The sequence below is a fragment of the Vigna unguiculata genome, chromosome 11 (genome assembly GCF_004118075.2).
Source record: "Vigna unguiculata cultivar IT97K-499-35 chromosome 11, ASM411807v1, whole genome shotgun sequence".
Lineage (NCBI taxonomy): Eukaryota > Viridiplantae > Streptophyta > Magnoliopsida > Fabales > Fabaceae > Vigna > Vigna unguiculata.
Genome location: NC_040289.1, coordinates 20,160,961 through 20,176,905, shown reverse-complemented (window position 1 = coordinate 20,176,905; position 15,945 = coordinate 20,160,961). Strand labels below are relative to the sequence as shown.

General features: G+C 31.5%; 1 protein-coding gene and 1 long non-coding RNA gene across 4 annotated transcripts; both read right to left on the bottom strand.

Annotated features, from left to right (window-relative positions):
• Positions 1 to 5,570: 5,570 nt before the first annotated feature.
• On the bottom strand, positions 5,571 to 9,398 carry LOC114168560 (G-type lectin S-receptor-like serine/threonine-protein kinase At4g27290). 3 transcript variants are annotated; one of them, XM_028053436.1, is made up of 7 exons: positions 7,965 to 9,398; positions 7,701 to 7,820; positions 7,030 to 7,094; positions 6,708 to 6,918; positions 6,348 to 6,585; positions 6,118 to 6,265; positions 5,571 to 6,036 (listed from the first exon to the last, which is right to left on the bottom strand). In XM_028053436.1, exons 1-7 carry the CDS (start codon positions 9,250 to 9,252, stop codon positions 5,746 to 5,748), a joined length of 2,361 nt encoding a protein of 786 aa, XP_027909237.1. In that variant the 5' UTR covers positions 9,253 to 9,398; the 3' UTR covers positions 5,571 to 5,745. The 3 variants fall into 3 exon arrangements, with proteins under 3 accessions (XP_027909237.1, XP_027909235.1, XP_027909236.1); XM_028053434.1 differs by having other exon boundaries at positions 7,030 to 7,169; positions 7,965 to 9,397; XM_028053435.1 differs by having other exon boundaries at positions 7,030 to 7,169; positions 7,701 to 7,817; positions 7,965 to 9,395.
• Positions 9,399 to 10,568: 1,170 nt separating this feature from the next.
• LOC114168191 lies at positions 10,569 to 13,860 on the bottom strand. Its single transcript, XR_003600636.1, has 6 exons — positions 13,769 to 13,860; positions 13,516 to 13,539; positions 11,925 to 12,892; positions 10,991 to 11,041; positions 10,786 to 10,880; positions 10,569 to 10,681 (listed from the first exon to the last, which is right to left on the bottom strand). It is a non-coding gene; the product is annotated as an uncharacterized LOC114168191 (long non-coding RNA).
• Between the last annotated feature and the right edge of the window lie 2,085 nt (positions 13,861 to 15,945).

Here is a 15,945-nt window from a genome sequence, read left to right as displayed (position 1 = left end):
TACGAAATTGCTGTATGTAAGTATATTTCGTTGTTACTCACAAACAATATTTTTATCTACGAAAAGTTTTTGTATATAAAAAAATTTTATTTACGAAAAAAAATTCGTAGATAATAGGCACTTTTCTTGTAGTGATCTAAATACATAAATTATTCCAACACTAGTGCAGTTTTGACTATTTAACTTACGTTATAGGCCTCGGTTATCAAGAAACTGAAACATATAATGGCGCGGTGGCATTTTTGCAATTCCTGCCAGCTTTTCTGCCTCGATTCCCTCAATAACCGAAGCAGAATCTACTTTTCTGCCTCGGTGTCAGTAGACCCGCTGCCATAAAGCCTTTTAGGCTTTAGTTTCCCTAACTTGAAGCAAAAAATTAACTAGAAGATTAACACTTGACCTCGGTTATAATTGAACTAAGGCCAAAAATCACTGTTTTACCTCGGTTAAAATTGAATCGAGGCCAAAAATCACTATTTTACCTCGGTTAAAAATTGAACTAAGGCAATATACTAAGTTAGGGATTCAAAACGTGAATGCACTTTTCTTCGTCTTCTACAACGTAACATTTGCGTTTTCTCTCATTTGAATGCGCTGCAGCCGTCCACAACGATCATTGTCCAGCCTCTATTAACACCGTCAGCCACCGTCGAGCCTCCTTCCACGTAGTTGTGGTCATTTAGGTTCCATAGTAGTTGCTGGTTCGTCCCACGCAGCCACCGCGCCAGCCTTTGTTGTGCCACCATTCCACGCCATCAGCAACTCTTCATTTTCCCGACACAAAGCTTCTCCATTGTCTGTTAGTCTCTCGCGCCACCGTTGCTCCTGTTTTGGCAAGCGACCGTCGTGCTCCGCTATGTTCTCCCTCCATGTGGTGGTTAGTTGAAATTCAAAAAATTACACGATTCCCCTTTTTTTTCGCATTTTGTATAATTGTTTTTGTGATTTTGGTTGTTGTTTTGTGTTTTGTTAGGTTTTTGTTGGGATTTTCTTTGTTTTTATTTTTTTCTCCTGTTTTTTATTGTTTCTTGTGTTTTTATGGTTGTTTTCTTTATCAGGTATTGTTGCATTGTGGTGGGACTGTGTAACTTTTGGGAATGTGAGTATCTTTGCATCCTCCCAATTTCATTCACTTCGTTTTTCACGCTCCCAAGTTCTTATTTTTGTAATATGAGTCTATGAATTTATAGTCTATTGTGTATTAGTTTTATTGTATATATATATTAATCTCTTATTTTGCAGACATACAAGAGTACTACACCAATTTTCGCGAAATCCATAAAGTTTGGTAGGATAGCATGTGTCAAATTTATAATTTAGATGTACAATAGTATTGATTAAGATATTGACTTGTTGTTACAAGACACTTTCAAATGTATTTGGATTGTGGATGATGTCATGTTTCATAAAATGTATAGTTTTGTTTCTGGTTTGACTGGTTTGGTTTTCTAAAAAAATATGCAAATTAAAAACTGTGGGAATAACCAAAAACAAAAATTTTATTTAAAAAGTTAACAAGACAAATGTTTTCTCATGCAACCATTTTTTCTCTCTCCCAATTATTAAATCACGCACATGCACATCTCACATATTAAACCTTCACACCACCACCTCACTGCATGGCTTTTTCATATCTCTATCACTACAACTCACGCCTACTATAAACATAAAGTGAAACAAATCAAATATCCCCAATTGGGTGATTCGTTAACATGGAATAAAATTGGAAATTTTTATGTATGCAATGTAGAGGGAGGAAATAAACTCATGCTAATATGCCAAAACTTACTAAAAACAGTAAGAAATTGATCCCAAAAAGTGTTAAATGATAAAAGAAAGGTGATAATCAATTCAAAAGTTGAAAATGTAATCTAAACTCAAACAACAAAGGAAACAAAATATGACTATTAAAACTTCAAAATGAAGTAACTAGAAGAAAAAAATTGTGATCTAAACTAAAAACAATAATTGAAATCCTATATAAAATCTATGAAGGTTTCCTAAACATAGCAAAGACACAAAACTGTTACATTAGTAGGTACTAAAATTAAAATCAAATGAAGGAAAGTTATGCAAAACAACAACTAATGTATCTACTATAACTACCTAATCTCAAAACCTTTTACTTAAATTGAACCCCAAAAGCTAAAGAAAGAGAAATTAAATTGATATGTCTACAACCCAAATATACAAAGGAAAGAACTATAACAAAAGCCCATGGCTGTCTCATCAATGAAAGTATTCAAAGCATTAAAAATTGAAGTTTGTGGCTGCAAAGTTAACAAAAGGAGAAAGAAAAGCAAACATGCATCCAACCCAATCGTAACACATCCCACAAAATAAGTTTGGCTAATCAATCAAGCCATAGGAAACATTACTTTGATAGGGTCTACACCCAACCATAACGTATAAAACCCAATTGCCATGTGAAAGAAGATTTGAATTAATATTGATGAACAAAACATAATATCATGCAAATCATAGAAAGTTACTGCAAGGATAAGAAAGAGTAAATGCAAGCTTTAACCCTCCCACCTTCAACCACATCCCATCCAAGCATTTAAAGAGATAGAAACGAAAAAAAACAAAGAACTCAAAAATTCTCTTCTTAAACTGAAGACTACATTAAAACAAGACAAAATTGAATTTTACTACTTAAAAATTAAGGCTACAACTACAATTAGTACTAAAGCAATAAGGAAAATTAAATAATCAAACCAAATAGAGAAGAAATCAGTGTTAGAAAAGCAAAAATTCACATAACACTGATATATCATTCTCAATCACACAAAAACACGTAAAATCATGAAACCCAAATGAAAACTAAGCCATTCAAAACGACAAACAATGGGAGACCCATTTTACCTCTCTTCAATTCAGTGAAATCCAAAATCAAAGCAAAACAAATAACGATTTTTCATCTACCCACAACACAAATCGATCGAGTTTAGGTTTGCTTACCCTAACCTTTGAAAATCACGCCGGAGGTGAGATGAATGCTTTGTGACGCAACGACTAGGGTTCCGATGTCACGAGATGAGAGCTTCCAAATCGAGCTAAAGTATAAGTGTTTATGTATGTGGAGGAGGTGGCAACAGGACGACCAATACAGAAGAGTTTTCACAATGGAGGTTAAGGCTTTCACATCCTCGCTGGATAGGGGGGATTCTGTGTGGGTGTGGGTAAGCTAGTTTTCTTCTTCTTCTTTGTGAGAGTTGTGAGGTGCTTAGACTATTTTTGAGAGTGTGGAGCGGGAGTGTGACATATTTTGAGAGAGTAGGAGTTAAAATATAGTTTTATTTTTTAATTAATTATTTTCCATATCCGTATGTAAGATCTGTAGGTAAAGTTTTTTTACTTACAAACGGATCATGTACCATTACCTACGGGAAATATCCTTAGCAAAAGCTCCCGCTCTAACACGCCAATAATACATATGGATTTTATATATGGAATATTCAGTATGAAATGTTTTTGCTTTACGTACAAAAATATCCATATGTAACTCAATCTTACATATTCGTACGTAAAATCCATATGTGATGCCTACTTTACCTACAGATCTAGATTTGTTTGTAATTATTTGTAGCTAATTCACCATTTTCTTGTAGTGGATATATTGTTATATATGGACCTGCCACATGTGCAAAATATGGTTGTCATAAGCACCATTTTGTATCACCTATATAAATGTTGTATTTAACACGATTTTTTTGTAATGTCTCTTATACAATAATGATTACAAAACAAGTACAACTAAAGATCATTGAAATGAAGAAGGAATGAAGTAAAAGCACAATTATGGCGCAATAAATGGCTTGAATAAAAATAGCAAAGATGGTTGAAAAATAGCGAATACATCTTGAAGATGGATATATAATGAAAATTAGGACGTAAGGAGAAAATGATATAAGGTAACCAAATAAAGATCAACTAGACATACTTCAAGTTTTATTTTGTCAACTTTTGTTAAATGTAATATTTACCTAAACTTGTATGTATTTTTTGTATGGAACTAAGAATTTACTTTATCTAAGGAATTAACTAAAATTACTTGTGGACATATTCCATTGGAAGTCGTTCCTACGTAATGGCATAAACCTTTCCCAGGGAATTCGTAAGTAACTATTTTCACTTACATATGAAATTTTTCTTACATAATGTCTATTTACATATATGAATTTAAATCGGTAGGAAAAATTCATAAATAAAACTCATTTTACCTTCAAATTTTAATTTGTACGTAATAATTAGTAGGCAATTTAGTAATTTCTCGTAGTATATGTTCTTTTAGAATCAACCTAGGTTATGCTCTTTATTGGGGACTTAGTTTTGTTTGAAAAACACTTCATAACCTAAATTAAGTTTAATTCTTTAAGTGCATGAACTTGTTCATTTTGACTCCCAAGTTGTCCACATTTGAGGCTAGTTTTTTTCACAATTTATCAATAAGTAACAAAAGGTGTTTCCATTATTCCATATATTACGGGATGACCTTGAGACCTTTCTACTCCAAATGAGGCGTGTGTCAAGGCACAATAATCGGTCTCGACTCTTAGGCTATTATTTGCAATGGTCATGGCTACATAGAGACTTTAGTCTCATTTTCCAATGCTTGTACTTCTTCCATAGTCTTTCTTTTAATACTTTCAAACTCCTTTCAGAGATTAAGAATCATAACCATCTTGTTGTGATGATTTTCCCAGAATTATTCTAGCCATCATGTGTGTGTGTGTTGTTCGTCATGTTCCAAGTTGAAACCATGCTATTGTTGGATAATTATTCCACTCGGCTTCACAATGGACACAAAAATGTTTTGGCCTCACAATAGATGCCACATTAGACTATGATGACTTTTGAAAGACCTTTTTTACTAAAGATTCTTGTTTTGGGCATTGCTCCAACTTCAAACCCTATGAATTTCTTCACTCGTATCTACTAAGATGCGAGAAGGTGCTAGGAAAGACATTTGACATTAGGGGTATCAAAGTAAGTCAACCTAGCACACATGAGTTGACTCAACTAGGCTTAGTTTTTTGTGAACCAAAACTTTTGTAACACAACTTGACCTACCACGAATTGGTGAGTTAACCCATGTAAGTTTGTTTTGTATTTTTAATTTATTTTATATATTTATTACAGTACAATCAAAGTCGATTGACTTGACATATTGTTTTATAGCATTATCTTATAGTATTAATAATCAAAGTGTTGGCCTTTTTACAAAACATTACTATAAAGATAGTAGTTGAAAATTAAAGTGACAACTTACATAACTTGGCAAACAAATAAATTAAACATCTAAACTATTAAAACGTTATTGGACATCATTCTAGCATTTAAAAAGATCAAATTTTCAACCTACATAATAAGTAGTAAATAGTTATAATGAATTTTTTTTTTTAAAAATCGTAAAAGAAACACTAAAGGACTATTGTTGGTGTGTTACGAGTCAATTGACCTTTAACCCAGCTTAAACCCATTTAATCCAACGTCTCAAATCCATGGTGATCGAAGGAAGGTCAAGGGTTGAAGCTCATTTTGAAATATTTATTTAACACTGAAACACATTTTATGATAACTAATAAATGCATAATTAATGAAAAATGTATACATTGGAATCCATGCCTATTTATCATAGTTTTACTAAATTTTTGGTTTGTGTGGGACTCAAAATGTGCATGTGTGTTCCAGGTTAAACTTCTGCAACCATTAGTATGAGTTGTGCAACCATGTTATTGATTTTCACCGAGCCTTTAGGGTTATGGTTAGGGCATTGGTTGAACTACTTGAGCTTGAACTTGCTTCAATAGATTCCTTCTTATTGAAAATCCCCGGCCTTTTTGGTTCATCCAAATCCATCTCACTTCCCAACATTAAAACCACTGAACTCATTGTAGGCCTATCCTCTGGGTATTGTTGAACACACAATAGCCCAATATGGATGCAACGTAACAATTCAGATTCAATGCATGAACTCTCAATGTTTGGGTCAATTATTTCTGAAGTCTTTCCAAATTTCCACAATGTCCATGCCTACATACAAACAACAAAATTTTTACAATGAAAAACAAAAATCATATAAGATGGACAAAATAATAATATCAAAGTGCTTACATGATCAACAAGGTTATATTGCTTTCCATGATATGATCCTCTATTTTTCCTCCCACATATTATCTCCAACAATATAACACCAAAGCTGAATACATCAGATTTTATAGAAAACTGACCATCAATAGCATATTCGGGTGCCATGTACCCACTGAAATAAACCATTGAAGAAAGATCAAATTTACATGATTTGTCTGTAAATGGAAAAGGTTTTGAAACATTTAAACACTCACAATGTTCCAACTATCATATTTGTGTTTCCTTCAATCTCCTCTTTTCCAACAGTTTTAGCCAATCCAAAATCTGATATTTTTGGATTGAAATCTTCATCTAGAAGAACATTACTCCCTTTGAGGTCTCTATGGACAATCCTTAGTCGAGAATCTTCATGAAGATACATAAGTCCTCTTGCAAGTCCACAAATTATGTGGAAACGCTTTTTCCAGTCAAGTAGTTTACCTTTTGTGTGATCTGTGTTTCACAACAAATCTTTCATTAAAAAAATGAATATTCATGCTTGAGAAGCTTCTATCTATTAATATAGTTATAAAACACTAGTGAGTACTAAAGTAAGAGATCCTGATACTCTATACCAAAAATGAAGTAATCTAGGCTGCCGTTGGACATATATTCATAAACCAATATTTTTTCTTGGTTTTGAATGCAACAGCCTAAAAGTTTTACAAGATTCCTGTGCTGAAGTTTTGCAATCAGTTTAACTTCATTTACAAACTCGGTTATTCCTTGTCCTGAATTTTGTGAAAGTCTCTTTACAGCAATTTCTAGTCCACTGAATAATTTTCCCTGCAAGCCGCATTCATGTGAGTATAAACTCGTTATATATAACATTAATAATTAATAATTCTATAATAGCAATGGATTATTGAAATTCGAAAAAAGAAAACATTGGATTACCCAATATACAGGTCCAAAACCACCTTCTCCAATCCGATTCATCTCTGAGAAATTATCAGTAGCAGCTGTAATTGTTGACAAATCAAACAATGGTAGATCCAAATCATCCACACATGATTCAAAGATATTTTCTGACTTCTCTGAAAATGAGTATAATTAATTAGAAATCTATGGAAGTAAACTTAAACTAGTTAAAATAGATATTGTATTATGCAGAAAAAGAAATTGTTCGGATAAAAAGAAATGACAGTGTTGTGTTTTTTCTGTTTTACTCATACAAGTTATTAAATTCAACAACTATTAAACGTAACAAAAGTGGTTGACCATGCTGATGGATCATCAAACAAAATATTCAAATGATAGTTATTGTTAGCATTTTGGTAGAGTTGAAATTATTGCACATGGCTATTGAATTTAACATTAATACTGCTAAAATAACAATGTTAATAAAGTGTGCTAAAGAGAATGCTTTTATTAAGAATTAAAGTTGAACACCTACCATGGAGTTCAGGTATCACCTGTGTCTGTCTCTTTAATTAAATTTATCAGATATTTTAATTCAGTGGGTTCAGTTTTACTTTCTCATTTTAGACATTTCCTGCTTCATCAAATCCAGTACAAGGAATTATTCAGCTCATTTTTCAGTTAAGAGAAAAGGAAAAATACTTTACCGTTCTTCTTCCTCCGGAATCTGCAGATGAAATAAATACCAAGTAAAAGCATCCCTGAAGCCACAGGGATGCTGGTTACAAGTTTTATTGTGGACTTCCTCCGCCTGTTGATAGCATCTTCTTGGCGGTTGAATTTGACCAAACAAAATAACAAAGGATAAATTCCTTTTTGAAGATCCAAACATCAATTCCGAAAGACAAGACTGAAACTGTGATTAGAAAAACAAGAAAAGGTGTAGCTGGAAAAGTTAACGAAGCAGTTACCTAATTCTGATTTTGGCAGCCGGATATATAAAGCCTGCCCATATGTAGCATTTGAATACTGTATGATGTCAATTAGATCACCAAACCACATCACACAACCACTTCCTGATCCACTAATATTATAATTTGTATATGCCATGCAGGAACAATCATTCAAGCACTTGCTTCTGCATTGCGCTAGATCAATACTCTGATCCACAGAGGTATGTTCAGTATCCGGAACTTTCAAGCCTTCGACAGGGACAAACCCATCATTCTTGCAATTCAAAGCATGTTTAAGGACACATCCTTGAGACCAGTCCGTTGTGCTCCAGTTTTCTCGAGACTTAGGCTCGAACCCTTTCAAACATTCACACATTGGTGATGCAGAAGGGGCGCAATATGCATTGGCTCCACATACGCCATAATGGTCACAGAGCTCCGCTGGTATGGTTAAATAAGGTGACCATGATTTAGTATCCTCTAACCACACATAACGAGGACGCTCTTCCGAGGTTTGGTTAAGGACCACAATTGTTGTTAAACTAGTATTCACCAGTGTCCATGTGTAATAAACCTCTTCCTTGTTGGACACAAACTCATAATTGTAAACCTTATTAGGCCTCAGATTTGGCCGGCCACTGAAGCGCAATCCATTCCATGGTCCAGTTCTGCAGAACTTTTTGGTTCCCTTCATGATATAGGTATCAGGATAAGGATATAGTTTAATGCCCCATGACAAATCTCCTGGTGTTGGATCATCATAACTCTTCCAAGATACGATACGAATACTAAAATTTCTTTTGATGTCCCATCCAATCTTCATTCCAGCAACCATTGTATTAGAAGGGTAATCAAAACTTTGCCACAAGTATTCCTCTGTATTTGCTGCACTCTGATCTCTTATTACAAGATTACCAGAATCCAAAAGTACTGCTACTGGATTCTGTGCATCGTTTGCAGAACTAGTGTACCAAACATCGATGTTGTTGTGGGAAATGACCAAGTTGCCAGAACTATTTAGTTTCAAGATGGCAGAGGATTCATTGATAGGATTGGCACCGTTTGCAATCCAAACAACGTTTTGAATCGGAATATTCTTATACCAAATCCCGAGGTAGATCTTGTTGGGATTTCCAAGATTGAAGAAACCAAGCTCAAAGGTTCCGAGTGGGCGAGAAACTATGGTGTTTCCATAACTGAGGGACTGGGACTGAGAAATAGATGACGTGTCTTGTACTGTGGAAACAACAGAAGGGATAAACGGTATAAGCAGGAGACTCGTGAGAGTAACAAGAATAAACTTCATTGAGAACTAAGCCTGAGAGTTAGAGCTCACGCCCAAGATTAAGAAAACTGAAACCGTTCAACAGAAAGAGAGTATCTAAAGCATAGATAATGAAGGAGTCAAACTTGTGTGCGAAGTATAAACTTCACCAGAATTGTTTAGACAAGTGGCTTGGTTCTGAATAGTGAGTGACAATAATGTGTGTGAAGTAAATTTTAACTTCAATGTAAATGTTCAATGATTTTCAGTAGAATTTTCTGTGGACTCTTGCATTTCGTCTTTTACGGGTTTTGTTTGCTTCTCTTTCTAGAATGTGACTTGAAGGACCAACGTGTCATTATTGTCAATTGTTGCTCTCAGTCACTGTCCAAATAACTAGATGAGACATCTATAAAAGACTAAGAAAGTTGAATTTTGGTGCTTATAGGGGAGCAACTTGCGATATTGGTCCACGAAACTCACCTATCATTAGCAAAATCCTCACGTTTGAGTCAATAATATTTGGTCTTTAGTTAGCTCATCGCTTTGAATATTCTGAAATAAGTACGTATTCTTCTAAAAAAAGGTAATTATATAACTTTCACACTAGAACAAGAGGTACGCTTTATTTTTATAATCAAATTACATCACAGAAAGAGATCAACGTAAATATGAGATACATAAAAGAACAAGATCCTTTTGAAACCAGATTTATATAAAAATAAAAGAGATACAAGCTAAAAGGATTGAGTAAGTAGCCTCAACGTTAGATACAAAGCTTTTTTGCTTAATTACTTTGTCACTACCTTTAGCCCCTTTTTCCAGTGACCCTCAAACTCCACCTCCATCTCTCCCGTACACTACTACAAATATTAACTTTAATAACAATTAAACAATGTTGCTAAAACCTAAAAAAATGTTACCATTTGCAAAGGTAACATTTATACACAAAGGTAACATTTATACACATGTTATCTATAATACATGTTACCAAAAGGTTTTAGTAACATGTTTATATATTATTAGTATCATTTTTAAAAATGTTACCAATTAGTATCTTTACTAACATTTAACAAATGTTACAAATTTAACTTTTCTGGAACATTTGAAAAATGTTACCCATATATTTTCTAACATTTAAAAAAAATGTTACCTTTATATTTTTTAACATTTAAATAAATGTTACCAATTATCTTATTTTGCAATAATTAAAAAATGTTACGAATTGTCTTTATATAACATTTTAAAAAAGTTACTAATTTATCTATCTAAAAATCATAATAATACACTTTTTTGTAAAATTGAAACAATCCTACAACATGATTTAGGTAAAAATAAATTCTATTATCCCATAAAATGTTACAAACAATTCTAAATATGTCCCATAAAATGTTACAAACAAGTACCTAATTGCACTAACATCATTTAATGCTCCACAAAATGCTTTTGTTGGCATCTTCTTGTGGAAAACCTGATATAAATACAGTGATCAAATCAGATATTTGATTACAGGTATTTATCAAGTAATTACGAATTGCATACTCCAGAGGCAAGTGGGAGTAAAGAACTACTAACCTTGTGCCAATGGTGAGCTTTTATCTGAGGAAACTTAATTCAGTGTAATTTGGATTCATACACTTTATTTCTTCTATGGTTGGTGTTCCTAAGATCTGCAGTACAAATAATAACACTTAGATTAAGAACCAAAGCCAATAGATTCAACACTCAAGACAAAAACATATGTTCAAGCAAACAGAATAAAGAACATGAGAAATTTTACCTTAATGATCTCAACCAACTAATCAACCCCACTCTCTCCAGGAAACATTGGCTGCAAAGCAAAACACAATCACAGGTAAGCATCTTGGTGAATTACATACAGAATAATCCGTATGTAAGTTATATACAAAATAATCCATAGGTCATTCACCTAGAATACATATTTTTTATTACATACAGAATAATCCGTATGTAATGCCTATATTTCCAAAACATTTAAATTAAACAAAATAAACTTTTACCAACACATACATTAAAATTTTATACCAATAACACTTTTACTTAATCCAAATAAAAGGTAACAACATCTAATTTAAACAACACAATTGTCAACAACTCATAGAGATTCATCCAATATCATGTAGAACAAAGAACAAATGAATATATATATATATATATATATATATATATATATATATATATATATGTGTGTGTGTGTGTGTGTTTTTCACCCAATTCAGACTTAACCACTTCACCATCTTCATCCTGAACACATGAAAGTGACAATTGTATAAGATGATGATATAACATGCATATTTAAACTAAAATGTAATCCATAATAATTAGTGTGAAAGAAGAAACCATAAGATATTCAAAATTTTGTTTATATATATATATATATATATATAAATAAATAAATAAATCAACAGAATGATTTGGATGAATATCGAAAAGCACGTATTGGGATAAATAAGGGATGGAGAAATATGGTGAAGGATCACGTAACATTTTCATATCATATAAACTAATTACTCACTTACAAAGTCATTGGAACTTCACTGTAAAGTGCAATGAGTTAGTTAAAAGAAAAGGGAATGATGTATATGATAACATTAAATGATACTTTTAAGGTATATTTATTTTCATGAATGTTGCAATTTCATAATAAGTACTGGAGAAAACAACATATATGGTTTTGAATTTTTTAGTCGTACCTCAAACGACCATGGACTGGTTCCGATGCATACACTGTTTGAGCTCCATGCGCATTAACCTAATGCCTGTCAAATCATCGATAAACTAATTAAATAAGAATATAATGTAAACATCAGTAATGAAAGACACAATTATGACAAGTATTATGAATCAAAAAGATGAATTACAACACGTTTAAGTCTAATATAAAACTTGATAGTAGCCAAGACATGACAACACAAGTTATGAGTGATTTATAAATAATGATTGTCAATATAAGGAATTAATGAACAAGAGAACACCATATTACCACACCATTGACCATCACCATCAAGCATAATTCAGCTAGTACACTGTTAATCTTCAAAAGAAACATGAGAAAGGGAAACATTTGACACAAAGACTTTACTAGTATGGTTACATACTACAAAGGAAGGCTAAAAAATAAAAAATGAAGGGATAAAGTGAACTCTGCATTGAAACTTGGGCATGCTATTAGCAGTACTAATTGAAACAGGGAACAAAATAAGGAATGTAGCCAAAGAAGTCAAAAAGATAGTTTCTAGTCTTTGCCTGGTCAATTTTGTCATCCACATATCTTTCTTTTTCTCTCTGCAAACTTCTTAACCTTTTTTAGTCCTCTTGCCTTGTCCTTCACCTAAATTTCTTTCTTTGTTCAATTTTTTCTTAATGTGTTTTACAATTTGCCACTACTTCTGTTGTCATCATCACCTTCTACTCTCTACAAATACTTAGTTATTATGAACTTCTTTCAGCACAATAGATATATAAGGAAAAGCAAACTCAGGTTATTGAGTACTGAGATTATATCTTCCTTTTTTTTTCAATATGGTAGTTGATTGCATAGAGGATTCTGTTGGTGAGCATTCCATTCATAGTAGCAGTCCCAAAGATCTTGCAGAGTGAAGTATTCAACCTTCTCCTTGCCAAGAGGTTGCCACAATTGATTTAGATCATTAAAACAACTCTGCAAATTACATGATAACGACAAAGAAAATTAAGATACCAATCACCTTGTTTTATGTTATATCCCATCAACTAGATTGCAAACATACAGAACAAAGATGCAGGGTGTGTAGATTGCTAGATCATAAAAAGAAACCCTCTGAATATCCACATAAAGTAAGCTAATTTGGATGATGAAATTTAGCATTATATATTGAGTTTTGTAACAAAAAACAAATGTCAGAGTTGAACTCGTTTTGAATCATAAATTGTGTATTTGCAACCAGCACAACTTAAAACTCGAATTCAACTTCAATTTCATTTTTTAAAAGCAAGTATAATCTAAAATAAAATTATCTATGAGTCCCTCACTAGTATTGTATTTTAATTAAGTTTTATACATAATTAGTTATTATTTTGGCTTTTAACACGAAATTATAATTAATTATGAAATATTTATTCTGAGTTAAACATAAACACAAGAAGAAAAAGAAAAGAAGCAAGAAGGAATATTTAGGCAAAAATAGTAAAATAGGAAAGTAAAGACTCCACATATAAACAAACACACAAAATGAAATACAATCAGTATGGGTTCCAAAAAGCACAAAAGGAAATGCATTATTCATATTAGCAGATGTAGCTCACCTTTATTGCCATCACCGATTTGACCTAATAATAATTAATTTGTTAGTAATAAAGAGATATATTGAAATTAAAAAGAAGAAATCTTAGAGAAATTTGTGAAGAAGCATTAGGTCTTTCAAAACTAAGAAAAACATATCGGAAGAAGATTTTGTGCAGAATAATATTACCTAAAGATGACAATGGCGATAATACAAAATGAATGACGTTCAAGCAGTTATGAAAAAATGATTCAACGATGACAGAAGGAACGCACCTCGCAGGACTTGAAGAAAAAACGAAAACTGTGAATCGCAGAGTTTGAAGAGAGAAAGAATGTTGGAGACTTTGAGGAAAACAGGGTTTGGGTTGTAACGTTGGGTTGAAGACCATAAAATTCTGAAAACATGTTTAATATGTTTGTTGTTAAAACATATAACATATTGTTAATTTAAATTTATTTGTAAATAAATTAAATATTACTTTAAATATATTTTTAAATAAATTAAAATATTATATTAAATATAAATTTTAAATTAATATAAATTATTTTAATGTTATAATAAAATTAATTAATTACAGATTTATTGTTCCCATTTTAAAAATTTACAATTAAGATAGAAAATGAAAATTTATTTATCTATAGTAACACTTATTTAAAAATGTTACAATATCATTGTTAACATTATTTATGGTAACACTTTTAATTATTTATGGTAACATTTTTAGAAAATATAGTAACACTTATTTAAAAATGTTACAATATCATTGTTAACATTATTTATGGTAACACTTTTAATTATTTATGGTAACATTTTTAGAAAATATCATTATAGTTATTCATAAGGTAATATTTATAATAAATATAACAAAAAATGTTACTAAATCTAATAAATCCAATAGTGGTAGTAGTGATGATCTCTTTATGATGAGATCTTTTTTCGGATGTCAGAAAAGGGTAGGAAATTAAGTTTTAAATTTGTTTCAAATTTCTGGTGAGAATCTTGTTTGTTTTGTTTATCATTTATAATTGCTTGATTTAGTCATCTGTGTCTTATGTGTTGCGCAAAACACTTATTTCATTACTATGTTGGACTTGAAGGAGAAAACTTAACTTTTCAATGAAAATATTTTGATGATGATTGAAATGAACTGAAAATGTATTATTTTCTTAGCTTATATTAGGTGTTGTTTGAGTTCTTCACATACGTTATTAACAAGTTTTATATTGTTTCAACACAACCAATATCTAAAATGAGATAACGGACGAATGTTTCAACACAACCAATAAGGGTTTGTATTCAATTATATTTATAAGATATTTAAAACATAATAACTCATTATCAACATTGTTAATTGATTCAAGTAGAAAACATTTTTAAGATTTTCAAAGTTATTAAAAAATAATAAATTACACTAATTAAATGTGTTTTTCGCATCAAATAAAAAGTGATTTTATTTAATTATCATTTGTCATAATCGATATTCACTGCAACAAAATTACTTTAGGTAATATTGAAAAATTGTGGCCTAAAGCTAAAACACCGTTATGTAGGTGATTGTGGTCTATACTATAGACAACATTTTTTTTAGACCACAAAATTGTAAAATTGTTGTCTATTTTGCATGATGAACAAATGGTTGCCTAAGATATGATAATATGTAACACTTTTGCAATCTCCCTATCACAACAATTGTTTCTGAGTTGCTTATTCTTTTAAACAAGATTTATAAATAGGCCACACTTTTTCAAATGTGGAAATATAGAAATGCAATCCATGAAATTAATTTTACAATATTATTTTTAATTTTATTTATAGATTTAGGCAACCATATTTTAAATGATAATTTTAGTTTAAAGATATTAATTAAAACAAAGATATTCTATTAAAATTGTATAAATAAAATTAAAACTATTAATAAAACACTTTATAAAATATATAATGAAAATTGTTTGGTACACAATATCTCAACTAAAAGGTACACATTTTTTGCTTTTTCTAATCCTAACAGAGATTCATCTTTCAATTCCACACCATGCAAGTGGACAAGGAAGCTCTAGATGTGTGGCCTCACTATCTTCTACAATCCTCTTTGCATCAATCGAAGCACCAAGCAAGCCACATCTTGTGATTGACACGCAATGATTGTGTGTAAAGATTTTCACTTTAGACTGGCCAATATATAAAGAAGGCAGTGGTGGACTAGTTCTGATTCCACTTTAGCTATTTCTTGGTGAGGAGAAGAATATAGATTTTTGGAAAGGATATACTATCACACCTGCAGGGAATAGACATAGATAAAGAAATTAGCACTTGCAAGAAATTGATTAACATTTAAATTTTAAATTTTTTAAACATGAAGACAAAGATAACTTAATAAAGACTAATTATAGGTTATGGGTTCTAATTTAATTTTTATGAACTCTGAATCTCAATGTCAACCTATTTTTCC